General features: G+C 38.0%; 1 protein-coding gene across 5 annotated transcripts in view; it reads right to left on the reverse strand.

Moving 5' to 3' along the window:
- The window catches only part of MTHFD2L (methylenetetrahydrofolate dehydrogenase (NADP+ dependent) 2 like), a 146,725-nt gene that overhangs the window by 93,591 nt on the left and 36,635 nt on the right, over positions 1–16,499 (reverse strand). For all 5 annotated transcript variants that reach the window (XM_044945784.1, XM_044945786.1, XM_006059643.4 and 2 more), the window contains 2 exons: positions 12,657–12,809; positions 11,428–11,535 (listed from right to left, as the gene is read on the reverse strand). In XM_044945784.1, the coding sequence (XP_044801719.1) occupies positions 11,428–11,535; positions 12,657–12,809 (261 nt within the window). The remainder of the gene's footprint in view (positions 1–11,427; positions 11,536–12,656; positions 12,810–16,499) is intronic.

A 16,499-nucleotide genomic window follows, 5' to 3' on the forward strand; every position in this document is an offset into this window, starting at 1 on the left:
GAGACATGGATGGACCCAGAGGCTGTCTCACAGAGTGAAATAAGTCAGAAAAAGAAAAACAAACATCATATATTAACGCATATATGTGGAATCTAGAAAAATGGTATAGATGAGCTTATTTGCAAAGTATAAATAAAGACACAGATATAGAGAACAAACATATGGACCCCAAAGTAGGGGGAGGGTGGGATGAATTGGGAAATTGGGAGATTGACACATATATGTACTATTGATACTATGTATAAAATAGATAATTAATGAGAACCTACTGTATAGCACAAGAAACTTTACCCAAGGCTCTGTGGTAAGCTAAGTGGGAAGGAATCCAAAAAAGAGGGGGTACATATAACCATATAGCTGATCCACTTTGCTGCACAGCAGAAACTAACACAACACTGTAAAGCAACTATACTATAATAAAAATTAATTTAAAACATTAAAAAATGAAGCTATGAGGCTGGGAAAAAAATGCCTACAGAATGACTCTGGAATAGGAAGTGAAGTCCTGGACTCATTCCAATGTTTTGAGTTTCATCCTCAATTACTATCATTGTGTTAGATTCTTTTATGAAGCTTTATAAAAAATGCTGATGTTCAGATCCTCCTCACAAAGACTCTGATATAAATATTCTGCATTGGGTTCAGGTGGCTACATTTTTAAAAGCCCTCAGATAATACTAGTGGACAGCTAAGGTTGAGAACACTGGTTTAGAAGTTGGGAAGAAGAGAATGACTCAGAAACTGAGAATCAGAAGAAATGTATGAGTGAGATCAGAGAAATACATGCCAGTGGTAGCTTTGACCTATGCTAAACAATGAAAGAAATAACTCTATAAAATATGACCATTTCATTAAATTAAAAAGCATTATGAATATTACTCAGTCCATTTATAGTTCTCTGCGTATAAGGAATTTAGGAGAAATTACTCTTTGGTTTTAAAATCAGAAAATGCAGAAAAATGTTTTATTTATTCTGAGTATGTGTTTATTTTTAATCCTAAAGACACTTAATTGGGTAACTAGTCATTTTGTTTTCCTGCTAAAAAGCTCACAGAATGAAATTACTGACCCTAATACAGAAAGTGTGGTTTAGACCCAATTAAATTCACCAAACATATATTTAGTGACAGTATATAAACTGCAGTGTGCTTGGCCAGGGAAAATATCCATGAAGATTTAATGATATTTTTATATGGTAGCTTTATTTTTATTAAAAATAAATTTATTTATTATAAATTTATAATACATTCATTATTTATAGTAGCCTATTTTTAATAGCAGCTTTATTCATAACTCCATTTTAGTTTCAGGTCTTATTTCTCCTTTTTCTTAACTATTTCTCATTTGCATTGTGATTTGCATATTGTTGTGGACCACTTTAAATACTTTTTAGAGCAAGCACACTATAATAGCTAATATGAACTGAACACTGAGTTTCAGGGAAATACAGGAACACAGGGTGCACTCAGGCAATATGGTCAGAGCACCGAGTCTCATTAACACGAGGCTCTCCTGCTCCAGGAGTCCAACTTTACCTGTCAAGATTGCAACTATGGAGAGAACAAGTTGCTGATTACAAATGAAAATGTTGGCTTTGGAGTCATATTTTTGGGTTTATTTTCCTATTAGTAGGGATAAAATTTGTTAAATCATCCACATGAATCAATTCCCCAGGTGACCAAATTCCTCATGCTACCAAGCTGCCGGGTCAGGATTGATGGTAGTATTCATGATTGTGAAACAGATTTTAAGCTATATATACAAAAAAAAAAAAAAAAAAAAAAAAAAGAACAAAAAAAACAAGGCAATCAGACCCTCCTAAACCCTAGCCAAAATGAAGTAGCCAACTCAGTCATGGGACAAAGGCTAAGTAAAGTGTTACCCTTTGCTTTCTAGTTGTTTTGGCTGGGAGATGTGTGTATGAGGTCTATTTGTTAAAGCTTTATATAATTTTTGCATTTATTTTCTTTCTTCCAAGATTAACAGATGAAAATAAACTGAGGAATCTTACTACGATGTCTGCTTTTGCAAACCTGCTTATAAGGGCATAGTGTTAGTCACTCAGCCATGTCCAACTCTTTGTGACCCAAAGACTGTAGCCTGCCAGGCCCCTCTGTCCATGGAATGCTCTAAGCAAGAATACTGGAGTGAATTGCCATATACTTCTCCAGGGGATCACCACAACCTAGGGATTGAACCTGGGTCTCCTGCCTTGTAAGCAGGTTCTTTACCATCTGAGCTACCAGGAAAGCCTTAAAAGACCATAGACTGATGCTAAATAAGTTTTCTTAAGGTCCTGAAATTGATAGTGAAAAATGCAGACATCTTGAAGAACAACATCCTGCTTATTGCCCAACCTCCAGGGTCAAATACCAAAGACTTTTACTCTCTCAGAGTTTCACAATGGTCACTATATTAAAGGCTATATTATAGGACTATATTCACAGTCAAGATATATGTTTGATTTTGTTTAACCCAGATTTCCCAGACTTATTTGACTAATTTTTGTCCCTTCAAAAAAAAATTAGCCAGCACCCAGTGTCAGTCGCTCAGTTGTGTCTGACTCTTTGTGACCCCATGGACTGTAGCCTGCCAGGCTCCTCAGTTCAAGGAATTTTCCAGGCAAGAACACTGGAGTGGGTTGCCAGGGGATCTTCCCAACCCAGGGATCGAAACCAGATCTCCTGCAAACCCATTTAAAATACTTTTTTTTTTTTTTCTTTAGGTAAGAAATGAATTTATTTAGAAAGAAACACACTCCATAGACAGAGTGTGGGCCATCTCAGAAGGTAAGAGCCCCCAAAATATGGGGTGGCAAGTTTTTATGGGCTGAGTAATATCTTAGGCAAATGAGTGGGAAGATTATTCCAACTCATTATTATTCCAACTATTATTCTAATTATTCCCCAATTATTTCAGTTATCCCTTGATTATTTTGGGGGAAGGGGCAGGGACTTCCAGGAATTGGGCCATTGCCCACTTTTTGGCCTTTCATGGTTAGCCTCAGAACCATTTAAAATCTTGTGGTACTTTAGGCCTCCTAAGACTACAGTTTATGAACAGCTGTATTAAAACCTTTGTGATACTCATGGTCTACAAATAAACTGATCTTTTCATTCATTTATTGAACAAAGAATTTTTGGAGAAATATTGTGCTATTAGTAGATTCTGGAAATAAAATGGGAAGATAAAGAAATCTGGTTTTTGCTCTTGTGGAGTTAACAGTCCAGTAAGTATGGTGAACATTAATCAATAATGATACAAATAAATTATAATTACAAACTGATAAATGTTATGAAGGAAAAGTTCTTTAGTGTCTCTATAGAGCTGTGTGTGAGGGAGTAGGAGAGATTTTCAGAGAGGCCTGTTTGAGGAAGTTCTATCTGATGTTCTTATTTTATACATATAATAATTGCATGGCATTGACTTGATTTTTTAAAAAATCATCAAATCATAATTTACCATTATGGTATGAATTATTTATTTTCTATAGAATGAAACTTTTCCTCTAGATATTTTAGAAATTTTAAATAACTTTAAGTAGTATATATTTTTGTTTTTGTCCCTGAGGTGGGATTTTTTTAGTCTGAAATGAAGCATAGTGACAGAAAGTAGACTATTAAAAATATTCCATTGCAACAGTAACAGAAGATAGACATAAATAGGTATAACCTTCATGCAGAACTATAGTTAGAAATAATCCATTCCTTAAGCTTTTATTATAGAAAGCTCTTCTCTTTTGGAGCATTTTGCACAATTATGATTAATCATCATTACCTGATTGTTTAGTGATTGTCTTTCCTACTGAACTGTGAGCTCAAGAATATGATTTATTCACCGTCATATTGTGCATACCTAGTGAGAAAGAAATCAGCCCTTCTGTAAGAAGGCAGTATTACATGTCAGCAGCATGAGGAAAAAAAAAGTCTAAACAAAATGATAAATTTTAAATGTTTTACTGGAAAAATGCTGTGACCTCTTTCAATTAATGTTGTCGTTAACAACTCCCTTCTCTTCCCAGTACACTAAGATCTCCTCCTGATGGTCATGAGGCATTCTCCTCTCCTGTGATCTGATTCTTGGGGGAAGGGGTGTCATAAGTTATGCTTATATATAAATGTCTATAATGTTAAAATATGAAGGAGTTAGTGTGTAGTAAGCACCTAGCTACTTCTCTCCCTCCTCACTATACAGGGAATTTTTTCACCCTCAATAAATAGCAATATTTTATTTTAAATCCCTAGCCTGCAGTCTTATTTTCTATAATACAGGCTCATGTTGTTGTTCAGTCACTAACTGTGTTTGACTGTTTGGGATCTTGCAGACTCCAGCATGCCATACTCCCCTGTCCTTCACTATCTCACAGAGTTTGCTCAAGCTCATGTCCATTGAGTCAGTGATGCTATCTAACCACTTCATCCTCTGCTGCCTTCTTCTTTTGCCTTCAACCTTTCCTAGCATTAGGGTCCTTTCCAAAGAACTGCATCTTTTCCAATGATGTGAAGGCATCAGGTGGCCAAAGTATTGGAGCTTTGGATTCAGCATCAGTCCTTCCAATGAGTATTCAGGGTTGATTTCCTTTAGGATTGACTGGTTTGATCTCCTTGCAGTCCAAGGGACTCTAGAGAATCTTCTCCAGCATCACAATTCAAAAGCATCAATTCTTTGGTGCCAAAATAGGAGACATTAATAAACTGTTATTGATTCATTGACTAGTTGCATTATTACATGCCAATCTCAGGGCTAAATTTCAGAGATAGAAACAGCCCAAGAAGAAATATTTGTCATTAAGCAGCTCATGTTTACTATGCATGTGTAGAAAAGGGGAGTAGGTAGACAATCAAGACGTAACAGAATTAGTATTGTGATGGCAGCATAGATAACATTTAAGAGTTAGATTTGGTGCACATCATGAAAGATGGGTGGAAGGTGAGAGGAAAGCAGGTGAGGGATGAGAAGAAGCATTCCCTGCCTAGGGAACAGTGTATGTAATGGAAAGGCGGTTTGGAAGAGGTGGTGTGTTTGGGGAATAATATATAGTTCTATGAAGCTTCAGCAGAAGGTACCAAAGGGGACTTGATGGGAGAAATGGCTGAAAATGCTGGTGGAGCAGAACACAACATCCTTACAAGTCATGCTTTGAACTATTGGGCTTATAGACATTAGAAAAGGGATGTTTTGTGCTGCTAATTAAACAAATGCCTGGTGCTCTGAGGTCAGGATGAAAGAGAGAAAATGAAAGGGAAAGAAAAGGATTTGAACTTCATTTCATTTTTTTATACAGTGTTTAGTGTTAGTAGTCATGTATGGATGTGAGAGTTGGACTATGAAGAAAGCTGAGCACCGAAGAATTGATGCTTTTGAACTGTGGTGTTGGAGAAGACTCTTGAGAGTCCCTTGGACTGCAAGGAGATCCAACCAGTCCATTCTGAAGGAGATCAGCCCTGGGTGTTCTTTGGAAAGAATGATGCTAAAGCTGAAGCTCCAGTACTTTGGCCACCTCATGTGAAGAGTTGACTCATTGGAAAAGACCCTGATGCTGGGAGGGATTGGGGGCAGGAGGAAAAGGGGACGACAAAGGATGAGATGGCTGGATGGCATCACTGATGCCAATCAGTGGATTGGCATCAAAACTCAATGGACGTGAGTTTGAGTGAACTCCGGGAGTTGGTGATGGACAGGGAGGCCTGGGGTGCTACAATTCATGGGGTCGCAAAGAGTCGGACACAACTGAGTGACTGAACTGAACTGAACTGAATGTTAGTTTCAACAGTGTAACTAACAGTTCCAGCTGCCCAATGTGAGGATATGTGGTATTTTTCCAAGTACAGTGCTTTCCAGATACTAGCTGGCTGAATTTCAGATACTCTGAAAATGAAACAGTACTCCTACTATTCAACACAGAAAATGAGACTGCAAAAAGCATTTGTTCTTTGCTATTGCTTTCCACTAAACAAACTCAAAGCTATAATTCAGTGAAGCCAACTCAACATGGAGGCATCACAAGACATAATATCCCCAATATCTTACCGTGAGTACTTCTACCTTAGGAACAGTGGGATGGGAGGAAACTGGAGCCTATTATACAGAGTGAAGTAAGCCAGAAAGAAAAACACCAATACAGTATACTAACGCATATATATGGAATTTAGAAAGATGGTAACAATAACCCTGTGTACGAGACAGCAAAAGAGACACTGATGTATAGAACAGTCTTATGGACTCTGTGGGAGAGGGAGAGGGTGGGAAGATTTGGGAGAATGGCATTGAAACATGTAAAATATCATGTATGAAACGAGTTGCCAGTCCAGGTTCGACGCACGATACTGGATGCTTGGGGCTGGTGCACTGGGACGACCCAGAGGGATGGTATGGGGAGGGAGGAGGGAGGAGGGTTTAGGATGGGGAACACATGTATACCTGTGGCGGATTCATTTTGATATTTGGCAAAACTAATACAATTATGTAAAGTTTAAAAATAAAATAAAATTAAAAAAAAAAAAAAGACTATATGCCTGGTGTCTGCCTGCCCCAGTTTGGCAATGGTTCATTCCACAGAGGCAGCAAAAGTCCACCTCACTCCCCTGGCAACAAGACCAAGAATCTCAGTCTCATGACTGAGACTTTGTGATTGCTTTGCGTGACTCCTCCCCCAGGCATTCTTTTTTGGCTCCTCTCTGAAACTGGAGGGCACCTGACCCAACCTAGCACTGGGCTGAGCTTAATCACACATAGCACTCATATCACAATGCACTGCCTGGAACATCCACTCCTGTATTACCACCTGAAGGCCCCTCCTGTACGTGAGAGATAATGCTTCCAAGGTGGCAAAAATGTTCATTTTTCACAACTGGAGCCAATTTTCACAAAGGCAAGGCATTCCACTGACAAAATACCTTGAGGTTTTTCCATTTAGATAGGATGTTCCTTGAATTAAAAAAAAAAAATGTACCTGATTTATAGAATTTTCAGCAGATGGGCAGCTTGAGTGCAAAAGCTGAATATCAACAAGGAACCTGAGCTTTAAGAAAACACGGTGTCCTGAAGATGCAATCTCTCATCTTCTGGAGATGGGTGTGTGTGTGCTCAGTTGCTTTAGTAGTGTCGGACTCTTTGCCAGCCCATGGACTGTAGCCCTCCAGGCTCCTCTGTCCATGGGATTCTCCAGGCAAGAATACTAGAGTGGTAGCCATTCTCTTCTCCAGGGGATCTTCCCAATCCAGGGATCGAACCCAGGGTTCTTACGTCTCCTGCACTGGCGCAGGTTCTTTACTACTAGTGCTACCCAAGTCTTTTTCAATACTTTACCACTCCCCACCCTAGTGTTTCAGTGAGAATATGTACTGAATGCATATTGCACAAATGAAATCAAGAATATCCCTGGGTCCATAGGACTCTAAGCAAAATCTTCCATAATGCTCTTTTAAAAAATCCCAGCACTAATGCCACTGCAATAGTACCACAACCTCACCATATGTCTTCCAGTGTGATTATCTTTGGCTTTAAAACACAAATGAATCATTAGGGCTTTGAATCTTTTCTGGCAAAGAAATACAGTGTGAGCTGATGCTCAGCATTGTGAGTGTCATCAGAACAAGGTCTATCTCTAAGAATTTGCCCAGTTAATCCTCCTTTATTATCTCCACCAGCTAACAATGCACATGCAGTCACTCCACATAATCACTGCTCTAACAGACATGGACATTTGAAATATTATCTTTCCCACAGATTCCAGGTTTTCAGTGAGCAGCTCTCAACAATTCATTATACTAATCATATATGTCACCATATTCCTATTAAATGTGCATGAGATTAAACACCACCCATGTTGTGAATTTACCAGTATCAGTTACAATATATTACCTTTTAGATACTATAATTATAAACACACCTAGGTGCCACTATAATAAATGCAAATTTAACCACCTGGCATGTAAGTAACCAGTACTATATCTAATTCTGCTTTTATTCAATTTTTAACATGCGTTCAAGTGAACATATCTTGCAAAACAAAGTACAGAATATTTATAAAGTCAATGTGTTTTACGACATAGGAAAATGTACTTTTAAATTTCATAAAGAGGAAGGAAATTGACTTTCTTAGACTTAGGTATTTTATAGACAAATAATTCAAAATTGAAATTTATCAAGAAATTAGCACACAATATGTTAATAATATAAAGTATAATTTGGAATATTATAAATCATATTTCTAAAAGTTTATAAACTTTATAAATTCTACATTTATGCAAATTATTACAACAAAGATTAGATTTCATCCAAATAAAAGCAAACAGAAAACCCACCACAAAAAGAAAATAAAATTTCAAATGAAGGTTAAAAATTCATCATTAACTTTGGATTATGTTACTCTAAGCTTTTTCATCTGTATGGCCATAGATTACTGCCTTAAGCATAATAGTAGAAATAATAGTAATAGCCATGGTTCACATGTACCAAGGGCTTACTTAACTTACTGTCTCAGGCACTGAGAGTAGTGCTTCACATTCAAATCTAATTCAGTTTTTACGATAACCCAGCAAAAAAGATACAAATGAGGAGAGTGGAGGCTTACACAGATTAAATAACTTGTCCAAGGATACAGGACGTGGTGGGAGAGGGGCCTGACTTCAAAACTATCCTCCTAACCAGAGAGTCAGCACCCAGCCCCCAGCTCTGTACACTGTTTCCTTGAATGGCCTTGGGTAAGTTACTGAAGTTTCTAAAGCTCATGTCCTTTAGCTACAAAATGTGAATATGAATATATTCCAGAATTACTGAGAACAAAATAAGATAGTTCATGAGAAAGTGCTGTGCAAATAATGAAGTTGCATAATGTTGCTTGATATGTTACTGATGAAATAAGATAACAATGTGTTGAAAATGAAGAAAAACCTGCCAAGTGACTCTTGGTCAAAATCTTCCAACAAAAATGGTATACTTAGGTAAATCTTCCTGGTTATTTTACCTTGCTTTACAGAAACTATTAAATAAAGGCAAATATGAATCAATATCATTATTACATCCTAAGAGATACACAGATGAGCACTAACAGACTATGTTAGAAGTGAATAATTAAGCTAGAGATACATCTACACTACATCTCTTTGTAGGCTACCATCTCAAAGTTCATACTACCATTACTACCATACTACCATTTGGTCTTGTGAACAGCTCTTCAAAACTCAGACTTTTAAAATAATTAATTAATTAACTTTTGGCTGTGCTGGATCTTCCTTGCTGCATAGGCTTTCTCTAGTTGTGGTAAGCAGGGGCTACTCTTTGTTGTGGTGCACAGGCTTCTCATTGCAGTGGTTTTTCTTTTTGCACAGCACAGGGTCTAGGCACGCAGGTGCAGTAATTGTGGGGCACAGGTTTAGCTGCTCTGGGGTACGTGGAATCTTCCTAGACCAGGGATTGAACCCAGGTCCCCTGCATTGACAGGGAAATTCTTAACCACTAGACCACTGGGGGAGTCCAAAACTAAGGCTTTTTAGTTACTTTGAGTCACTATCAGGCCCAAGATAACTTTGATCCTCATACACATTTTGATCTGGTAATATTTAAGTCCTTAATTCCAGGAAGGAAAAACAATATTTAATTCTCATAATTCATCACTTTGCATAAGTGATATGTTATCACTGGGCTTGTTTTTCCATTGGGCTTCATGGTTTAAAAAATATTTCACATGCATTATGTCAACCAAGGTCATAAAATTAGTATAGTTGACCCTTGAACAATGCGGAGGTTTAGAACACCCACCCTCTGTGCAGTTGAGAATCCACCTATAACTTTATAGTCAGCCATTGTATTCACGGTTCCATATTCACTGATTCAACTAACCACAGATTGTATAGTACTGTAGTATGTAAATGTTTAGTGGAAAAAATATAAACGGACTTGTGTAGTTCAAACCTGTGTTGTTCAAGAGTCAACTGTATTTGAAAATGTTAGAACAGGAAACTAGAATTCATCAAGGTAATAATGGTAAAAAAAAAAAATCTTATATCCATGCATTGGTGGTGTGTTTTAGTGAGATGGTGTACATGGGTATACAGATATCTATCAACATGTGATATTTATGCATCTAGTATGTATCTAGTCTTTCCACCTTTCTTTTTTTAATATTTTAATTTTTTAATTGGAGGATACTTGCTTTACAATGTTGTGTTGGTTGCTACTGTACAATAATGTGAACCAGTCATAAATATACATATATTTCCTCCTTCTTGAGCCTCTCTAGCACCCTTCCCCATCTCACCCCTCTAGGTCGTCACAGAGCACAAGGTGAGCTCCCTGTGCTACACAGCAACTGCCCACTGATTATCTATTTTACACATGTAGTGTATATATTGCAATGCTGCTCTCTCAATTTGTCCTACTCTTTCCTTCCCCTGCTATGCCCACAAGTATCCTCTACATCTGCATCTATATTTCTGCCCTGTCAATAGGTTCATTAGAACTATTTTTCTAGAATCCATATATATGTGTTAATGTATGATATGTTTTTTCTCTTTCTGACTTCACTCTGCATAACGGCCCTAGGTTTATCCACCTCACTAGAATTGACTAAACGCATTCTTTTTTATGACTAGTAATATTCCATAGTATATATGTACCACAACTTCTTTATACATTTATCTGTGGATAGATATCTAGGTTGCTTCCATGTCCTACCTATTGTAAATAGTGTTACAATGAACATTGAGGTACATGTGTCTTTTTTAATTGTGGTTTTCTCAGGCTAAATGCTCAGGAGTAGGATTGCTGGGTCACATGGTAGTTTTATTCCTCATTTTTTATGGAATCTCCATATGATTCTCCATAATCTCTATATGTTTAAGGATATGAAAGAAGTACATATAGCCAAAAGAAAAAAATAGGAACAAAGGGACCACATACTTCTAGCAATTCTTTTATACATTATCAAGGCACTCATGTCATTAGATGGAGTAGGAAGTGGCAACCCACTCTAGTATTCTTGCCTGGAAAATTCCATGGACAGAGGAGCCCAGCAGGCTACAGTCCATGGGGTCGCAAAGAATCAGGTATGACTGATCAACTGAGCACGTGTGCACACGTCATTAGATGAAGAATAAGGGAAACCTTTATTGCATTCAGTTCAGTTCAGTTCAGTTCATTTGCTCAGTCATGTCCGACTCTTTGCGACCCCATGAATTGCAGCACGCCAGGCCTCCCTGTCCATCACCAATGCCCGGAGTTCACTCAAACTCACGTCCATCGAGTCAGTGATGCCATCCAGCCATCTCATCCTCTGTAGTCCCCTTCTCCTCCTGCCCTCAATCCCTCCCAGCTAAACCCACAAATATGCTAAATCACATTTCCAAACACATTTTTATTTGAAGAGCTTAGGAAGTGAGAAGATTGTATTAATAAGAGTGCATAGAATCTCCAAGTGGCACCTACCTCCTGGCCGTTCGTGTTCTCCATCTGTGTGTAACAGCATGGCAATGGGCATCCCTACATTCTTGGATCGTCCAGCCACAACAACATTTTTTCCAAATGTTTCAATTCCTTAAAACACAGAGTTTGATTTAAATGAAGAATAAACAACAAGAAGTAATCATCTGAACAGCCAACTGAAATATCCTTTAAAAACCTCTAATTAAATTTGAATTATTTTGTGAATTGTCTATAATGTTCCAAAATTCATTATTTAAAAATATTTCTTTTTATACTTTGTGGTTTTTTCACTTTCCCTCTCATTATATCCTCATTAAAAAAAACTCACAAACATTTTCAAGTTGTCATTAAATTATTTTAAACATTAAAATTCACATGAAGAGGTAGAAGTGTGAAGACTTAAAATATATTAACTATTAATCATAAAACAGGCAAGGTACAACAATGTCAAGGTTAACTGGCAACCAAACTTTGACCAAATCTAGGACATAATGAAGTTGGGAAAAGTATTTTTCATAAGATTTATGCGGTTTACTTCATAGGAGAGAAGCACTAAATGTACAGATTTAGAAAGATATGAAAGGTAAAGCTTACAGATTTCATACACTTAACCTCTTTGGGGCATAGTTTTTTCATAAGTAAAATGAAAAAATTAGAATTAAAGTTTTATAACTATTAAGATTCTATGAATATAATTCTAGGATCTGCTTTCCCTTGAAAGTTCTCTTTCTCAGTAGAAAAGAACAGATTGGGATGAGGAGATGCTGCCAGAAATGTAAGTGACAGTGATAGAGGCAGGGGAGCCATCACCTGCCTGCTTGAGGGTCTTTGAGAGCATTATTTTATTTAGAGCACAGTTCAAGGGCAAGTGTCTACGATGAAAACCTAGGTCATCAGAGACGGCTCCAAATGTTCAGCACATTTTGTTTTTAAAGGTAAGGAAAAATATAACACATTTTGAAAAATGCATATCAAAATACCTTAAGTTTATAGTTTTAAAGTAGGGAGATAAATCTATTATTTGGAAAACGCACTCCCTGAAAGCTGAAACAGAGTTACTTGTAACCTGATACCAGTTCTTCTTTTATCTTATTTCAGATTATTCTTCAATTTCTATAACTTTATCCATTCCTGTAGACTGAAGTTTAATGGCTTATTTTCTTTCATCCTTTCCATCAAGGCAATGCACAAATGCTCATGTGGCACTTAGCACCTATGTCCCATAGACCAACCTGTTCTTCTGATAATTTCCCAAACAGCACTAGCAGTGGCAGGTATGAGGGAATGCTGATCAAGACACAGTCTTCCAATGTTAATAATATGAAATCCATCTACATCTTTTTCAGGGGCTATTCCATTGCATACTGTCCGCTCATCCATATGATCTGGAAGTAAATAAAATTGATTTAATTTTGCAATTGTTATTTATTCGGAAGCCTGAAAAATTATATACAAGGGCCTTCAGCCAGATCACTTGTGGTTCAGCTTCAGTTAAGATATACAATGATTACTCTATTCCTTTTCTTGCCATGAAAATATTAAGTCAAAGTGCTCTTGACCAATAGCTGTAATTAACTTCTGTAAGAGTATATGCAGGTACAGAACCAGAAGTGACTACCCTGGTAAAAAGGAAAAATCTGTAAAATAAAACAATACCAATGAGACATGGGAATGGTCAGATGATAAAGCTTTGCTGCATAAGTTTGCATATTTAAATCTATGTTTTTCCTATACAAAATATTTCCATGAATAAGCTTCTATTGAATATCGCTAGCATTATAGGTTAAAAGGGCTATTAGTGTTAAAAATAGCCAAACATCATTAATGCCTAGCTTCCTCCTAAATGACATAAAAGAAAAGCAAATAAAACACACACACACACACACATCATTACCCTGAAGCATTACACTGAAATACAAAATATTATTATGGTTTTCTTTAAGAAGGGAAAAGAATACAACTTGAGTAATGAATTAACCAAATGGGATATGAGATGCCAATCATCTCATTTTGAAAAGTAGGCTCTTAATACTATTCTATACAGCGTAGCTTAGGTTACCCTAAACCCAACAATTAACCCACATGCTTAAAATACTAAAATAAAGGTGTATATTCTATATAAAAGTTTATTTATGCATTATCCAATGAATGCCACTTATACATAATTTTTTAAACATTATCAATGCCTAAGTTCTAATTGTTTTCAGAGAGCCATGCTTTCTGTCTTTTATCTTTTGTATCCTAAAGGGACACTATTGCCATCTTACTTTCAATGGAGCTACTTTAGATTGGAGCTACTTCAAATAGCTCCAATTTGCCATTATTAGACTGCCAAAGTCCTTTATATATGTAAAAGGCACAGTTCAGTTCAGTTCAGTTCAGTCACTCAGTTGTGTCCGACTCTTTGCGACCCCATGAAACGCAGCACGCCAGGCCTCCCTGTCCATCATCAACCCCCGGAGTTCACTCAAACTCATGTCCATCGAGTCAGTGATGCCATCCAGCCATCTCATCCTCTGTCATCCCCTTCTTCTCCTGCCCCCAATCCCTCCCAGCATCAGAGTCTTTTCCAGTGAGTCAACTCTTCGCATGAGGTGGTCAAAGTACTGGAGTTTCAGCTTCAGCATCATTCCTCCCAAAGAAATTCCAGGACTGATCTCCTTCAGAATGGACTGGTTGGATCTCCTTGCAGTCCAAGGGACTCTCAAGAGTCTTCTCCAACACCATAGTTCAAAAGCATCAATTCTTCGGTGCTCAGCTTTCTTCACAGTCCAACTCTCACATCCATACATGACTGCTGGAAAAACCATAGCCTTGACTAGATGAACCTTTGTTGGCAAAGTAATGTCTCTGCTTTTCAATATGCTATCTAGGTTGGTCATAAGTTTTCTTCCAAGGAGTAAGCATCTTTTAATTTCATGGCTGCAGTCACCATCTGCAGTGATTTTGGAGCCCCCAAAAAATAAAGTCTGACACTGTTTCCACTGTTTCCCCATCTATTTCCCATGAAGTGATGGGACCAGATGCCATGATATTTGTTTTCTGAATGTTGCGTTTTAAGCCAACTTTTTCACTCTCCACTTTCACTTTCATCAAGAGGCTTTTTTAGTTCCTCTTCACTTTCTGCCATAAGGGTGGTGTCATCTGCATATCTGAGGTTATTGATATTTCTCCTGCCAATCTTGATTCCAGCTTGCACTTCCTCCAGCCCAGCATTTCTCATGATGTACACTGTATATAAATTAAATAAGCAGGGTGACAAAATACAGCCTTGATGTACTCCTTTCCCGATTTGGAACCAGTCTGTTGTTCCATGTCCAGTTCTAACTGTTGCTTCTTGACCTGCATACAAATTTCTCAAGAGGCAGGTCAGGTGGTCTGGTATTCCCATCTCTTTCAGAATTTTCCACAGTTTATTGTGATACACACAGTCAAAGGCTTTGGCATAGTTAATAAAGCCGAAGTATGTTTTTCTGGAATTCTCTTGCTTTTTCGATGATCCAACAGATGTTGGCCATTTGATCTCTGGTTCCACTGCCTTTTCTAAATCCAGCTTGAACATCTGGACATTCAAGGTTCAGGTACTGTTGAAGCCTGGCTTGGAGAATTTTGAGTATTACTTTGCTAGCTTGTGAGGTGAGTGCAATTGTGCAGTAGTTTGAACATTCTTTGGCATTGCCTATCTTTGGGATTGGAATGAAAACTGACCTTTTCCAGTCCTGTGGCCACTGCTGAGTTTTCCAAATTTGCTGGCATACTGAGTGCAGCACTTTCACAGCATCATCTTTTAGGACTTGAAATAGCTCAACTGAAATTCCATCATCTCCACTAGCTTTGTTCATAGTGATGCTTTCTAAGGCTCACTTGAGTTCACATTCCAGGATGTCTGGCTCTAGGTGAGTGATCACACCATGTGATTATCTGGGTAATTAAGATCTCTTTTGTATAGTTTTTCTGTGTATTCTTGCCACCTCTTCTTAATATCTTCTGCTTCTGTTAGGTCCATACCGTTTCTGTCCTTTATCGTGCCCATCTTTGCATGAAATATTCCCTTGGTATCTCTAATTTTCTTGAAGAGATCTCTAGTCTTTCCCATTCTGTTGTTTTCCTCTTTTTCTTTGCACTGATCACTGAGAAAGGCTTTATCTCTCCTTGCTGTTCTTTAGAACTCTGCATTCAAACGGGTATATGTTTCCTTTTCTCCTTTGCCCTTTGCTTCTCTTCTTTTCACAGCCTTTGGAAGGCCTCCTCAGACAGCCATTTTGCCTTTTTGCATTTCTTTTTCTTGGGGATGGTCTTGATCCCTGTCTCTTGTACAATGTCTCGAATCCATCCATAGTTCTTCAGGCACTCTGTCTATCGGATCTGATCCCTTGAATTTATTTCTCACTTCCACTGTGTAATCATAAGGGATTTGATTTAGGGTCATACCTGAATAGTATTAAACTGATTTACTCATAGCTTTCTCAGGTGATGGCAATTCCATCCAGATATCATGCTTACTTGCTAGAAAAATCTGAAGTCATTCTGAACAATTTCTTTCACACGGAATATCTAATCAACAAAAACTTTATTGGTTCTTCCTTCACATCACATATAGCATTTCACTGGTCTCACCATGTCTACTCTGGTTCAGTTCAGTTCAGTTCAGTCACTCAGTCATGTCTGACTCTTTGCAACCCCAAGAACTGCAGCACGCCAGGCCTCCCTGTCCATCACCAACTCCCGGAGTTCACTCAAACTCATGTCCATCGAGTCAGTGATGCCATCCAGCCTTCTAATCCTCTGTCGCCCCCTTCTCCTCCTGCCCCCAATCCCTCCCAGCATCAGGGTCTTTTCAAATGAGTCAACTCTTCGCATGAGTTGGCCAAAGTATTGGAGTTTCAGCTTCAGCATCAGTCCTTCCAATGAACACCCAGGACTGATCTCCTTTAGGATGGACTGGTTGGAGATCCTTGCAGTCCAAGGGACTCTCAAGAGTCTTCTCCAACACCACAGTTCAAAAGCATCAATTCTTCCGCACTCAGCTTTCTTCACAGTACAACTCTCACACCATACATGACCACCGGACCTTT

Source organism: Bubalus bubalis, chromosome 7 (genome assembly GCF_019923935.1).
Source record: "Bubalus bubalis isolate 160015118507 breed Murrah chromosome 7, NDDB_SH_1, whole genome shotgun sequence".
Classification (NCBI taxonomy): domain Eukaryota; kingdom Metazoa; phylum Chordata; class Mammalia; order Artiodactyla; family Bovidae; genus Bubalus; species Bubalus bubalis.